Source organism: Lingula anatina, chromosome 2, assembly GCF_051362555.1.
Source record: "Lingula anatina isolate TDL-2025a chromosome 2, LinAna3.0, whole genome shotgun sequence".
NCBI lineage: Eukaryota > Metazoa > Brachiopoda > Lingulata > Lingulida > Lingulidae > Lingula > Lingula anatina.
The window spans coordinates 37165645-37181377 of record NC_141768.1 but is presented as its reverse complement, the minus strand read 5'-3'; the positions used below and the strand labels follow the sequence as shown (position 1 = coordinate 37181377).

Sequence of the window (15733 nt, the reverse complement as noted above, 5' to 3'; positions counted from 1 at the left end):
TTGTGTGTGTGTGTGTGAATTAATAATTGTATTTTGTTGCAAAGTGATTGTCATCACTTAAACTATCCCTGAATTATGGAAGGTGAATCAAACATCCTGAAAAAAAGTTAAAAAGATTAAACAGTCATTACTTTACACTAAAATGAGTCACTGTGTTTGTATATATTTTACGTTCATTCTGATCATTGTTGTCTAAAAAGCAGACCAATCTCAATGACACTTGTGCAAATTTTATGTCTTTACTATTTGAATTAAAATTTGTTAAGAAGTTCAACTTTATTACCTGCACAGTACATCATTCACAGAATTACATGTAAAAGAACTGCCTTGACATGAAGAGATAAAATACAATATTGAAAATAAACTATTAAAAATGACCAAAAACAAATTTCAATGGTTCTGCTTTTACATAAATAGTAAAACATTAGGGTAAAAAAGAGTTCGTCTCTTGGACCAATTATTGGTAGATCAATGAAAGACGTCTAATAACAAAGACCAGAAACCATTTTCAATGGTTCTGCTTTTACATTAATAGTAAAAAATTAGTGTAAAAGATGAGTTTATCTCATGGACCAATTATTGGTAGATCAATGAAAGACGTCTAAATACAAACTCTTTGTATCTGTTTTTCCTACAATGTCATAAATAAATGTAGCATCAATTGTTAAGAAAGAACATTCTAATTCTTGAAATTAACGAAATGACTGTGAAATGGTTACAAGACAACAAGTCAATTTTTATATAAACTGTACAATCGATATGTTTCCTTGGATGAGTTCATGAAAAGAAAATAAACTTTCCCATTAACATTTGATGACAAACGGCATCACTCGTTTACTAAATATAGTTTTGATAAAGGCCAATGAAGAAAAGTGATAAGTTGATCTTGGGCATCACAAATGTAAGCACCAGAGAAAGAAGACTCTAAATCTTCTATTAGTATCAGTCTGGAGAGATATCAGTTTTTGTCTTCTTTCTTCCAACTTGAAAGCACTGTTCGCACAATTGTGTATGTACTGGAATTCGCTGCGCTATACTGATCGTTTGAAACTTCAGCTCCAAGAAGAAGTGTTCAAAGACTGGGCATTCACACATTGAGCAATTCCGCCTGCTGAGCAACAAGTCTGGATAGGAAAATGATTCTCATTAACTCAAAATTCTAGATGAGATACTAATAATAATAATAATAATAATATTTTCCTACTATTGTTCATATAAAATCTGATGAACTAGACTGAATCCTAATACCAGTACTATAATTAGTCAAGCAAAATGTTTAAAATAATATTTTTGAAATTTTCATGAAACTGCATATATACAAACAGATTATGTATAATCTTAAAGACATAAGGTCATTCATGACCAAATGTCCTTAGTAATCCAGGAAAATTAGAATCAAGAATATGTTTAAAAAATCTTTGAACTTGAGAAGTAAAATTCAATGACAAATTGAACTGATGGCACAGACACCAAAATCTCATCCTTAAACCTTTGAAAATACAACTAGGAAGGTACATTGTAGTGAGCAATCCTTATTACCTTAGGTTAAGGGATCTAGGATATTAACGAAAAAGTCCAAAACTAATGCAGCTAATGAAATTTCCTATTAACTTAAAGATAAGGTCTAGCAAGCCAAACAATTTTTCAAAGTTTGTAGTCACAGTGTAACACGAGTGACGTAATATCAGCGTTTTGAGGCTAAAATTGTCTTTTTTTTAATCAAGAATTTCTCTTAAACAAAAAGCCCTATTAATACGATTGAAATAGCTATCTAAAAGTTAGCACAAACTCCAGTGAACTCTGTCAGGATTTTCTCTTTTTATTTTTACTTTTGATTTTATTTTGATAAAACGTGAATTTTACGAAATATATATGGACCTTCCAATTTCAGTATTAATAACTTCAAAAAAAAAAGGTCAATCCAAAAACCAAGACTCAGTTGACTAGATATTATACTGAAACAGAGACACATCAAATTTCATGTCAATCTGACAGTTACAGAATGAGATATGGGTATTGAAGTTTAGACTATGTTATCAATCTTCAAAGCTGAGAAATCGCTCCTAAACCATTTTGCTCAGGTAATTGGGCTATTTAAGCAAAATAATTGCACCTCCACCTTACCTGTTATCATCTTGTTGATCGGGAAGGTCTATACACCATTACGTGTTAAAATTAGGTTGTTTGTTTCTATCTAGATGCCAGAAAATCTTACTTTTGTACGCAAACTTATTTGTACCACGAAAGCCGCTCTTCCCTGAGAAATGATTGACAGCTGAGTAGGTATACCTTCTCTCGTTTCACTGACGTAATTAATCATAATTGTGCCTGACGCAGTAGGAGTCTGTGCACTGTCTAGGAAGTGTCTAAGGAAGCGCTTACAAACAAAAAGAGGATTACTTGGTGTGCCAGCAGAGGGAATTTGCCACCCGTCGTGCGTGGACGCCGCTCTACACACCAAGACGCAAAAATTGAGAAAGCAAAGCAAGATTTACTCCGAGAAATGGCCGAATGTGGGTACTCATATGCCATGATGCCACAGAGTGCCAAGACCGAAATATGCGAATTTGAAAATGTTTTGGGTGGCAATATTACTTAAAAACTTGCTTGCTTATTACAATCTTTATTGTGCATAAAATGATTGCCTAACGATTTTTTTCTGACAACCCCAGACGTTGTACGAATACTCAGCAGTTCAAGTGTGATCTCGAGTCTATACCTAGACGTGTATTTAGACGCTATAGGAGAAAATTTAATATATCGTACACTCTCTTTCAAAATTCTCTTGCTTTCCTCGCTCATCCGTTTTCTCACGACTTTCTTTCTTCCCATGACTGTGTATATAACTGTGTTCTGCTTAGCTGACGTAAGACTTATGAGCTGCCAGGGCACGCGTAACAGCTTAAGAAGTTAGACAACCATTCTTGCCCCGTCCCCCATAGTAACGGTGCTTGACAACGGAGGCGGAGCCTAAAGCCTGCCACCCGTACCAGTCAGGACAGGTAGAAAAACTCGTCCAAATGTATATTTTTAGTCCGTGTTTCACAAATATAACTTAATTGAGTATTAGATACAAAATTGATTATTTCTAACGTATAAAAAACTAAAAATCGAATTTTAGACGTATTTTTAATATCCTAGACCCCTTAAACCTGAGATGTCTCTATGAGCATTTAACTGAACACCATGAAATATTGAACTTTCAAGCAATTTAAAAGGATGTAATGCTAATAGTATCTTATGAAATGCAGAAAGCATACAAGCAGTTAATATAAGTGCTCCTGCAAAAGCTCAAATGACCAAATGACCAAAGTTTCATAAGCGGACTCTGATGAAGTCTGATAGGAATCTAAAGCAGCATACCCTGAGTGTCAGAGCAACGTAAAAATTAGCTTGTAAATATTAAATATACCTTGCAGTCATTTTTACTGGTATTGCTGATATGGGTTATATATGAAATCAAGATCGAGCTGGCAATACCGGAATCTAGAACCTAGGGTAAAGCAGCAGAGACCATGCTGGAAGTGTCAATGTGAGTCAAAAACTTGTCTGATGAGACTTCCTTGTTAAAGGGTTCATCATCAGAGACGGAAGGGTCAAGGCTGACTTGCCGTGGCACATGCAACAGTACGCCTCCAACAGTCCCGGTCCTGAGCAGCCTTGAAAAGTTCAGCCATTGTTAAGCCCACTGTTCTGTATATATCATCTTGCAGTTAAAGGGTTACACTATGCAATAATATCCATGAAACCACCCGATGCTGAACTTATCACAGTCTGCTGTATTTTAATATTTTAAAAAACTGAATCCATCAACTCAAGTTGATAATTAGTAATGACAGAAAGTCATTAATTAGTTATGACAGAAACTCAAAACCATCCATAATACCAAACTACCACTTCCAAGCATCACCAATGCAGAAAGAAAGAAAGCAGTCCAATAATGTGTAAGGTGCTGTGAGTAGCACCAGTGACTGCTAGGAAACTTACACAAGAAAAACAAAACAGTCAATCAACATACAAGACACTTTACCAATGAACGCCAAAACCCAGCTATTAATCTTCACATCTGTGGCACTTGTCACTTAAAAGAAAAAAATAACTACACTTTTAATGGAAAATGGAGTAAACAAAGCATCAAAGGGGCTACTTGGAAGCAGGTGGAAAATATTACACTTTACATATAAAAGGGAGTCTCAGGTCTTTCTTTCACACCTGGTAAGAAACGCTGGACAGGATTTTTGGCCATATGACACTGATGATAGGTCATTAGTAAAATGCCTCATGGTGAGACCACTACACTGGTTTGTCACTGAATCTTACCACACAAGTTCAATAATTTGATTTATATGCTCCTGAAAATGTTAATAAGGTTTACAGACAAATATATTAAGAATTAATTTCTCCGCTGAATTATTAACACAAAAAAATTACATTTATGTTACATTTATATTTTACCTTTTAAAATAGCAGGTAAGTTTTCATGGTCCCAAGGAATTTTCCTAATGGTGATAAACCTAGCAGCCAATTCCACCAAGGTGGCAACTGGAGCTGGATGGAGCATTTTTTGGGAGGTCTGCATGATCTCCTTGTGGTTTTCTTCATATAGTGGATTGTGCATGGCTACAAGTGAAACTTTTCAAATGAAACTACAAACATAATGTCCAAATGTATATGTATTGATGTTTTGCTCTTTTGTGCAAAATTACAATGGGATATACATTGGAATATACATCAAATCACATATTACAAGAAAGAATTTTTTCAGATCTCTCACCCACAAAATATTCCTTAAATTAAGACTGGCATTATTTTCAAAAACATCACTTTTTTGTTCTCTTTTAAAGGAATTTGAGAGATAATAAAGATGGAAGGGGCATGGTTTTGAAAAAAGATCAGAGTGATCTCACCTTACAGAGAATCCTGAGCCTATAGATGTTGGCACTTACCACTAAATACATACAGGTCCAGATGGACCATTGAGGCTGGCAGGTGCTGGCAATTGTTGTCTCTGATGTGTAATTCCCTGAGCTGGTGGAGCTGTCCTATGTGTTCTGGCAAACTGATCAGTCTAGAAATGGATTATGACATAGAAAATCTGTCACTGTTTTGTATTTTTTACATTCCAATTTAAAAATTGGAATGTAAAAAAGCAACAAAATAGTCATGTTGAGATCATGGCTTTGAAAGTCACTTTTATTTTTATTCTCAAAATATTCTGAATAATGATATCTGAATAATGATATTCTAACTAAATATTTTTTAATGTGGCATAAAACGTGTCTGAATTAAGCATATAAAACATTTTGCACAAAAGCGAATGACAATCTACATGTTAGGCACGTGTAATAATTGTTATGGATCAACATAAATTTTGTAACATCGGAGGGTACAGTTACAGAAGGGGGATTCCTTCTCTCATTTAACACATTTGCATACAGTATTGTTTTTTTTAGACCAACTAACCTATTATTGCTGCACCACACCTTGACCAGAGCTCTGCACTTTGAGAATGAGTTGGGGAGATGAATGAGGTTGCAGTCTGAGACATCACACTCTGCAAGACGTACAAGGTTCCCCATGTTCTCTGGCAAGATTGACAAAGACTGGTTGCCACATAGGTGCAGAGACTAATGTATGAGAAAAAGGTTTAAACTATATTTCCAAGACATTCTCAAAAGGTTTTTGTTTACTGTGATACACAACAAAATCATGCACTTCCAATTAAAATGCTGCTCATCACTCACGTAAACAATGATTTACTCAAGGTCAAAATACAATTGTATTATTTCCTATGTCTATTCTTTTGAAAAAGATCAGCACAACATAACTATTTAGAATAACACTCCCATGTAAAATTATATTTTCTGTATGACACTCAACTACCACATACTTACATTCAATTGGCTAAGATCACATAACTCTTCTGGCAAGAATATTAGATTATTGTTACTGAAATATGAGATTAAAATCTATTTTTTACTGGAAATTAGAAAACATATACCAAAGAATTATGAATTGTGTCATACCATAATTATTCTATGTACAGCTTTTAATATTCAGTCTAAATTATAGATCAATGTTGTTAACTTTAAAAATCAGTCTAGGGCATTTTTTCTCACCTTGCATATAAAACCTCTAATGATGTTAGCTGCCCAATTGTTTGTGGCAAAGATACCAATTTGTTGTTCATTAAATTTAACACGTTTAAACTGCTCAAGTTACCAATGGAATCTGAAAAAAGAATTAACAAAAATTCTAATATAGATTTTTTTTACAAACACCAAAAACATTGACATCAATGATTTATTTTTTAAAATAACTTTTTATATCCAATATTAAAACAAAATAAAGGCAAGCACCATTTTTTATATCAATTAATATTACAGACACAAAGTTTTAAATCAACCTAAGTTTTACAATTTATCATTCAATAATTATCACAGATTATCATCCAGGAATTCAAGGTCTGAGAAAATTGAATATTGACCAATGAGATAATCACCAAATATAATACTGATTATGTGAAAGTTTTATCATTCAGAGAAAAGAAGAGCTTTTATCAATCTGACGACAAAGTTGTCAGTGGGAGTTCACAATATTTAATTCTCACCTGGTAAACTTGTCAGGCTGTTATGTTTCACATCTAGTTCAGTTAACTTTGACAGATTGCCAATGTTGTCCTGGTGACAAAAGAAAAAGTATCATATTTCTAGTATTAGGTGAGCTAGCACAAAACCAGTTGTAAATAAAAAAGATGTCTATTGTGTGTACATGGTATGAGATACAAAATGAAAGAAGTAGGTAAAAAATAACTTGGCCTGGCTTGTTTTGCACCTCCGAAGTTCTTGAATACTGTTCAGATAAATTGACTATTCATGATCTATTTATAACCACAATCAGTAGATTGTGAAGTATGACTGGGGTCATGCCAGCATACCAGGGCTCCGTAACTTGAAAGCATCACGGATTGTGAATAGCGATATCACCTTTTATTTTGAGGTTATTATATGGGGCAAGTAAATTCCAAGTTATTAAATGAGCACTTTTTTCATCAAATAAAATACAGACTTAAATACATTAATTGTTATTTTCATCTTGAGAAAAAAGATTAAATCTTAATATTCCTTTGTGATTAAAGAATTTTACAATGTAGCTTCTTACTGGCAATTCCTTCAAACCATTGTATTGTAAGTACAGCTCCTCTAGGCCTAATAGAAATCCAATCTCTTTGGGAAGGTCGGACAAACAGTTGTTGGACAGATTCAAAACAATTAGCTGGGCTCCCACATATCCTATTCTACTTGGACAAGAAGTCAGTTGAAAATAACTGAAAAGAGTAAGAAATACAGACTTGTCAATCCTGGAAAATATATAAGATATGCTTGCAAATAAAATTCTTTAGATCTAAAGAATTAAAACACTTCAAGAACATCTTTGGTGGAACTTGAAAAAATAATCAATTCTTCTCTCTAACTTTTTTTTGCATACTGAAATTCTTACATAAATGACAAGTCACTAGACCTAGAAATAAGAAATAACTTGGAAATTGTCCAATAGCCCCGAGCTTACCTTAAGTCAATTTCTTTAGGTTTCTTCACATCATGGTTGCTTACTTTGACTCTGGCATCAATGTCTGCCAGCCCCAAGTCACAGGTAGTATATTTACTGGAAAGGCAGCAAGTTTCACACAGTACCAGCCGGCATGTCCAGTGAGCCTCATTAAGACCACAACTAAAATACATGCAAGGACAGACATACAATAAGCAATAAGCTGACATTTAAGGTTGTAATTATGTTTCAGTTATATTAAATGGCAGGCCTGGAAACAAGAACGTCTGACACATTAAGCGAGGAATTCGTTGCTGTGCAACTGCAACCTGATTGCGTTTTTTTCTTAATGTTGCTTGTCTGTATGTCCCAAAAGTCTTACCATGACCAAATCTCAAATAGAGCATGTACAGACAAACCATTTGCAAGGAGACAAAATAATATTTGAAATAAGGTATCAGATAAATATGAAATAATTAAAAAGTTTAAAGATTAAAACCTATGTTGGCATTCAGATAGAACTACAATGCAGTGTGAAATAAGGCATAGACAAATAAAAACCCACAGAAATGCAACATATCAAAGAAATTTTATATCTCAAGAATATTAAGATTTGTAAAAGAGGAAAGTGACTGAATGTGATTTTGAAAAAAAAATCCAATTGCAGTATGATTGCATAACAATTATTAGTCTTCTGAATTAAACCACTGATTTTTTTCAAAGTTTGACAACATAAAATAACACGACAGTCACAACAAACAGAAATATATATTTGCACACACACACACACACACACACTTATGTTATACAGCTAATGACTTCCATTTACTGCAACATTATATAACTGATCAAGGGTGAGACAGCCAAGGGGTCACTTAAAAGTCACAAAAATCACTGAAGACTAAGGCTGCATTCATATTCATACATAGTAATAACTGGTCGGTCAAAATCCCTGGGGGAATCTTGCCAAAGTCCAATCTGTGGAATCAGCTTAACTGTCTGACACACCTTGAATGCTAGGTAATTAACTGTTGTGTGCTGAATAAGCTGATTCCACTAATTGCACTTTAGCCGGAATTCCCTACAGAGTTGGACTGACCCAGCTAGTACAATGTATAAAGTGTAAATCTGAATGTGCCCTAATAATGTTGCACAAACATTAAGTACATACGTGGCTCAGTGTACCTGAATAACACAGGTGTCTAAGTGCTTTTATTTATTTGCTTCAACATTCATTGGATGTGGTTTAACATGCTAATGCATGTTTACACATTCAATTTTATTGCAGACATACAAAAACACCTGCACTTTTTTCTTTTGGTACCCTTTTTCCTCCCTTTTCAATGAATATATTAATTGTGAAGTGTACATTTTTTTTTTTAAAAAACATATCAAAAATATCTGATTAATATGTAGTTAAAAATGACATGTGCATTCTGTTTTAACTTTTAATGTCAAATACTTCAATTTATTATACTTAAATAACATTGAATCAAATTACCTTATGCAGATAACACTGAGACTGTCCCGGTGTAGGACCTGCCTCAAGTGTTTCCTTTGACTTGAACTTTGTTTTTGAAGATTCTTTCTATTTTGCTAAAATATACATTATCATATCAAAATTAATTTATCATCAATTTACATGTACTAGTGGGAGATAATGCAAAGAAAATTATTCTCTTGCAAGGTGCTAAAAAATCAATATCCATGTCATCAGAACATGCTAATGTAAGCAAGTTTCATATACCCATTACAAATGTAATCTCTTGCCCAACAATAATTGATTGAACTTCAAATAACACCTGCATAATTCTTCCCACAGCTATCGTATACAATACATTGCAAATAGAGCAAAAAATCTAGTGTGTAATAGTTACCAGACTACTGGCTCTCTTTATGTGGAATGATGCAACTGAATCTCCTTTGCTTTTCCGCCTTGCTCTAAATGTAGTAGACTCTGGGTTGAGGGTGACCAGCAAATGCACAATAAGCCATACGATGGAACAACACAATGATCCTGTGATCGCTATTGCCACCGTAGTTGTTTTTATATCACCACTGAAGAAAATCTGATCTAGCGCAAGGTGTGATATCAATGTAGAAACAACAGCCATCATGGCTTACCTAAAACATAAGTATACTAGTGAATTTAGTTCAAATATCATGCATATTGTGTCTTGTAAAGGGCACAGGGGACCAAATGAATGTTGCAATACAAACAAGTATTAACTAGAGGATCAGAGAGGCCATACCGCCTCCGAATATTGTACCACCAGCTGGAGCAAGCGCATTCGTATAGACCCCCACATACACAAAATAAGGGACATAGCCACCAGTTTTGTGCTTGACAAGCTGTAAAAATGCAATCAACAAGAATTTTTAAACTATTGCAAAAAATATATATGGTACAATCAAATTTAAGTTCTTCGTAAGGTAGGTCAAGGGTCAATTTCAAGGTCACAGTAAATTGCCAGTATATGACTTCCTATTCAAGTTCAAGAGTAACTATGGACCTATCTCTGTCAAGTTTGAAGTTAAAAGAGAAAGAAATTAGCAGAGTTCAGTTCATGATAAAAAGTAGGTCAAAGGTCAATTTCAAGGTCACATTTAGATTGCCAGTATATGACTTTCTATTCAAGTTCAATAGTAACTATGGACATATCTCTGCCAGTTTTGGAGATAAAAGGGAAGCAAAATTTGCAATGTTCAGTTTATGGTGAAAAGTAGGACAAAGGTCAATTTTAATGTCACATTTATAATGCCAGTATATGACTTCCTATTCAAGTTCAATAGTAACTACGGACCTATCTCAGCCAGTTTTGGAGATAAAAGGAAAGCAAAATTTGCAAAATTCAGTTTATGGTGTAAAGTAGGTCAAAGGTCAATTTTAAGGTCACATTTAGATTGCCAGTATATGACTTCCTTTTCAAGTTCAATAGTAACTATGGACCTAATTCTGCCAGTTTTGGAGATAAAAGGGAAGCAAAATTTGCAAAGTTCAGTTCATGGTGAAAAGTAGGTCAAAGGTCAATTTCAAGGTCACATTTAGATTGCCAGTATATGACTTCCTATTCAAGTTCAATAGTAACTATGGACCTATCTCAGCCAGTTCTGGAGATAAAAGGGAAGCAAAATTTGCAAAATTCAGTTCATGGTGAAAAGTAGGTCAAAGGTCAATTTCAAGGTCACATTTAGATTGCCAGTATATGACTTCCTATTCAAGTTCAATAGTAACTATGGACCTATCTCTGCCAGTTTTGGAGATAAAAGGGAAGCAAAATTTGCAAAGTTCAGTTTATGGTGAAAAGTAGGTCAAAGGTCAATTTTGAGGTCACATTTAGATTGCCAGTATATGACTTCCTATTCAAGTTCAATAGTAACTACGGACCTATCTCAGCCAGTTTTGGAGATAAAAGGAAAGCAAAATTTGCAAAGTTCAGTTCATGGTGAAAAGTAGGTCAAAGGTCAATTTCAAGGTCACATTTAGATTGCCAGTATATGACTTCCTATTCAACTTCAATAGTAACTATGGACCTATCTCAGCCAGTTCTGGAGATAAAAGGGAAGCAAAATTTGCAAAATTCAGTTCATGGTGAAAAGTAGGTCAAAGGTCAATTTCAAGGTCACATTTAGATTGCCAGTATATGACTTCCTATTCAAGTTCAATAGTAACTATGGACCTATCTCTGCCAGTTTTGGAGATAAAAGGGAAGCAAAATTTGCAAAGTTCAGTTTATGGTGAAAAGTAGGTCAAAGGTCAATTTTGAGGTCACATTTAGATTGCCAGTATATGACTTCCTATTCAAGTTCAATAGTAACTACGGACCTATCTCAGCCAGTTTTGGAGATAAAAGGAAAGCAAAATTTGCAAAATTCAGTTCATGGTGTAAAGTAGGTCAAAGGTCAATTTTAAGGTCACATTTAGATTGCCAGTATACGACTTCCTATTCAAGTTCAATAGTAACTATGGACCTATCTCTGCCAGTTTTGGAGATAAAAGGGAAGCAAATTTTGCAAAGTTCAGTTTATGGTGAAAAGTAGGTCAAAGGTCAATTTAAAGGTCACATTTAGATTGCCAGTATATGACTTCCTATTCAAGTTCAATAGTAACTATGGACCTATCTCTGCCAGTTTTGGAGATAAAAGGGAAGAAAAATTTGCAAAGTTCAGTTCATGGTGTAAAGTAGGTCAAAGGTCACTTTCAAGGTCATAGTAAGATTGCCAGTATATGACTTCCTATTCAACTTCAATAGTAACTATGGACCTATCTCTGCCAGTTTTGGAGATAAAAGGGAAGAAAAATTTGCAAAGTTCAGTTCATGGTGAAAAGTAGGTCAAAGGTCACTTTCAAGGTCATAGTAAGATTGCCAGTATATGACTTCCTATTCAACTTCAATAGTAGCTATGGACCTATCTCTGCCAGTTTTGGAGATATAAGGAACTAAATGTTATAATTTTGGAGTTACCATAATGTGCCTTAAATTTCGTACAGAAAAAATTAATTAAAATAAAGAAAATGTCATTTTGGTCAAAATTCTTGAAATAGGAGGTGCTCTGAAGTTTCAGAAGTTCAAATTTGATGAAATAATGTCATTTTTTAACACAAGTTGTCTGCTTTGCCAAGCCTTATGTTTTATTTTTCCAGAGTTCAAAATTTATTATCCATTACAGTACTGCACATTTTGCTTTTACCACCAATATGTACTTTTTGATACAGCGTAACTCGAAAACCGTATGGAATACAAAAAAACCGAGACCACCTCCAGTGTTGGGCTTTACATGCTCTACAAAATGCAAAAAAGAATGGGTCTCTAGCATTAACGGTTCCCGAATTAGAGACAGTTTTCAGTTTCGGTTTCTTATGGCCGCTACTCCCGTGAAAATGCACCGATTGACCCCAAATTCATGGAGATGAAAGATGACCTGAAGGGTAACACCTTCCAATAATATTATTGGTTAAGTCTGTGTGGTGTCTGAATAACAGGGCAAAAAAAAAATTTTTCGTAAAAAATTTAATTTTTTTGAAAATTTTGGCCCATTTGACCTTGAAGTAAAGGTCAAAGGTCAAATCCAAGAGTATATTTGAAATCTACACATATGACTTTTGGAAAGCCGTCTATAGAAATTTTTCCCATAACTCCTTCCGTAGGGTAGATAATTAGCATTTAATTTTGCCATTTTTAGACAAGGGTGCATTGCAATGAGTGCCACACCCAGACCCCAATACCGACAAAGCCCAAATTTTACGTGGAACGAGTTGAGATTATAGGTGACCTAAATCCATGAGATGGGTACGGGGGCCCTTACCGTCTAGGAGGAGAAGCGGTAACGGTAGCCGTCCGGCGGAGCCGGCGGAGCCGGCGGAACGATCCGGACGGGACCGAAACCATGTGTACCGCCAGCGCTAACGCTGGTGGTACAATTAACAGTGAGACAAATTAGCAATCGCTGTAATAAATTTTGAACTGTTTTGATACAAAGATCTACCCCCATACCTTTTAGCAACACAGCAAAGAGAGCATTACTGTCATTATTTATACTATTTTTGATCAGTTTGTGCAAAATTTTACACAAATGCATCAGGAAAGACAACATTTTCATATAAAAAAATTTCAATGTCATGATCAGAGCAACAAACTAAATAATCATACACCTTACCTCAAAAAAAAATATTGCCACTGATTGGCAGGCAATATCCTACTGCTGTTTCTGGGAAAGCTACCCAGTACAAGACCACACCAAGTTAATCAATAACATGACAAAGGGATGAATACTTCTATAATACAGCTGTTTGTTCAACAATAGTTGCGAATGTGTCTATACTTACACATAAACACTTCTGAGTAGAAATACTGGGGATCTAACTTCATCCTTTTTCTCCAGTCCTGGATTTTTTCTCTCCCACTTTATTGCTTGGATACTAGTACATTTACTCGTAATCCATCATGACAAGCCATTCGCAGATCACTGTACCTCTGGCTGCATAGACTGTGTGAAAAATCAATAAGGTCATCAAACTCAATTCATATGAGACATAAAATTAATATTGGCATGAGATGAAACATACCTATGGCAGTGTGATATCAAAACATGTGTTTGACACATATGTCACGACTGCATCATATTTTTGACTCCTGACATTTTATATGATGATAATAATGACATTTAAACCAGAACATATGAGTGGCCTTAAGCTTGTTTCTATTACAAAGATGCACTGAGCTTAAGGTACAGTGAACATCTTCTTCAGGCCTACCCAACTACCAGACTCAGGACCGAATGATCCCAAATTCACCAGTAGATTGGACCACACTACCCGTTTTCAAGGTGTGCGTCAGTACGCATTTCACAGAATCATACCCTGAACAAATTTTGAGTGGTGATGCAATACTTTCCAACCCTGCTGAGAATCATCACTATCACATCTCGTACTAGACAAGAGCAGGGTTGTGTCTGATACTTCTAAGCGCATACTGATGCACACCTTGAAAACGGGTAGTGTGGTCCGATCTACAGCTAAATTCTTATAAAACCATCTAGTTCTGTAAAAGATCTGGGAGTTACCCTCGATGAAAATGGCACTATGGGGAAGCGTGCATCTGAAGTGTGTAAATCAGCATCTTATGCACTATGGCGCATTGGAAAAATAAGGAAAGTGTTAGATAACAAAACCACTGAAAAATTAGTACATGCATTTATATCATCAAGATTAGATTACTGCAACAGTCTCCTCTTTGGTATTTGTGACTATCAGATTAAAAAGTTACAAGTTATTCAAAACTCAGCTGCAAGACTGGTTTGTCAAATTAAGTGCAATAGTACACACCATATCAATCCCATTCTGAAAGAATTACACTGGCTGCCTGTGAAGCAGAGGATTGATTTTAAAGTACTTTGTATTATTTTTAAGGCGATCCATTCACAAGGACCATTATATTTATCTGATCTTATCTGTTTTAACTTACCACGGCGGTCCACACATTTTAATACTGAGAATGATTTTATTTTAGAACATTCTGTTTTAGAGAAGGGGTGCCTCAAAAGTTATGGAGATCGTGCTTTTATAATCTACGCCCCAAAAGTGTGGAATGCCCTACCAAATTTTATTACAAAAACAGAAGACTTTGACCATTTTAAATCTCTTTTAAAAACCCACATTTTTAATTCTCCAAAAAATTTGTGTTATGTACAGTAATATATAATCTAATATTTAACTTCATCCATATTGTCTTTATTACATCTTGGAAATTTGTTCTTTTAATTTTTATTTTCACTCAAATCATTGCAGAAACCAATTTTTTCTGATTTCTCTAATTCATGATTTCTCAATTCATTTACTTTTGAGCTGTTTTGTAAAAAACTCTTCCGAGATTTGTTATTCTTACTAAATCCAATTTGAGATGGCATTTCAAACCTTCACCTTCAAGTTGGTTGTGGTTAAGGTCAGGTCAATATTACACCCCAGCATCAGTATATAAGGTCACATAGACAGAAACATTCAATACAACATTTACAGGCACTAGTGGCAAAATCGATATTAGTGTGTACACTAATACAGGTTGAAAAGTTAAAATATTGATTTCAAATCCTTAAATCATTTGTATGGACAGCATGTTAATGTTTACACAACTACAGTACATTGCACTGGCAAACATATCACTAGTTTTTCATTTTCCCTAAGTATTCTTCTTAGGTAAGACACTCTAAACAGTCTACGTACAAGTTTTCCTTGTCATGGATACATGCACGACCTTTGGTTGCACAGTGGAATCCCTGCATTACTATTGTAGTACAAGATAAGTACATCAAATAGTGTACATGAGGACACTAGTTAAAAAGCCGAGACAAGCATGCATATGAATTGCTATTAGGTGTGATATAAAGAGTGCCAAAGCAAATACATATGTTCTATTTCTATAAGCAAATAGTAATAGTCTTATAAAAAGTGCTACCGACACTTATGAAACTAAAAGAGGTTACCTGAATTTTTGTTCAAAGTGTTGTCCTTGCATATTAGTATCTCATAGAGGCGCCAGGTGGCATCAAAGAGGACGACTCACTTGACGAGAAATTGCCTTCTTTTCTCGCATAGAAATGCAGTCTGCTATTTGATAGTAAAATTCCACGTAGCATTTGTATTTTCAAATATGTTGACAATGCTACAAAAATAACGAACGACATAACA

At 34.7% G+C, this 15733-nt stretch overlaps 1 protein-coding gene across 2 annotated transcripts; it reads right to left on the bottom strand.

Annotated features, from left to right (window-relative positions):
- Nucleotides 1–13: 13 nt before the first annotated feature.
- On the bottom strand, nucleotides 14–15702 carry LOC106170714 (uncharacterized). Of its 2 annotated transcripts, none has more exons than XM_087006473.1 (13): nucleotides 15529–15702; nucleotides 13376–13536; nucleotides 9426–9672; nucleotides 9050–9144; nucleotides 7570–7731; nucleotides 7162–7327; nucleotides 6611–6680; nucleotides 6120–6231; nucleotides 5895–5949; nucleotides 5464–5627; nucleotides 4947–5068; nucleotides 4456–4620; nucleotides 14–1124 (listed from the first exon to the last, which is right to left on the bottom strand). In XM_087006473.1, the coding sequence occupies exons 3-13, from the start codon at nucleotides 9663–9665 to the stop codon at nucleotides 943–945; spliced, it is 1533 nt and encodes a 510-aa protein (XP_086862599.1). In that variant the 5' UTR covers nucleotides 9666–9672; nucleotides 13376–13536; nucleotides 15529–15702; the 3' UTR covers nucleotides 14–942. The 2 variants fall into 2 exon arrangements, with proteins under 2 accessions (XP_086862599.1, XP_086862600.1); XM_087006474.1 differs by lacking the exon at nucleotides 15529–15702 and adding an exon at nucleotides 15269–15385.
- Between the last annotated feature and the right edge of the window lie 31 nt (nucleotides 15703–15733).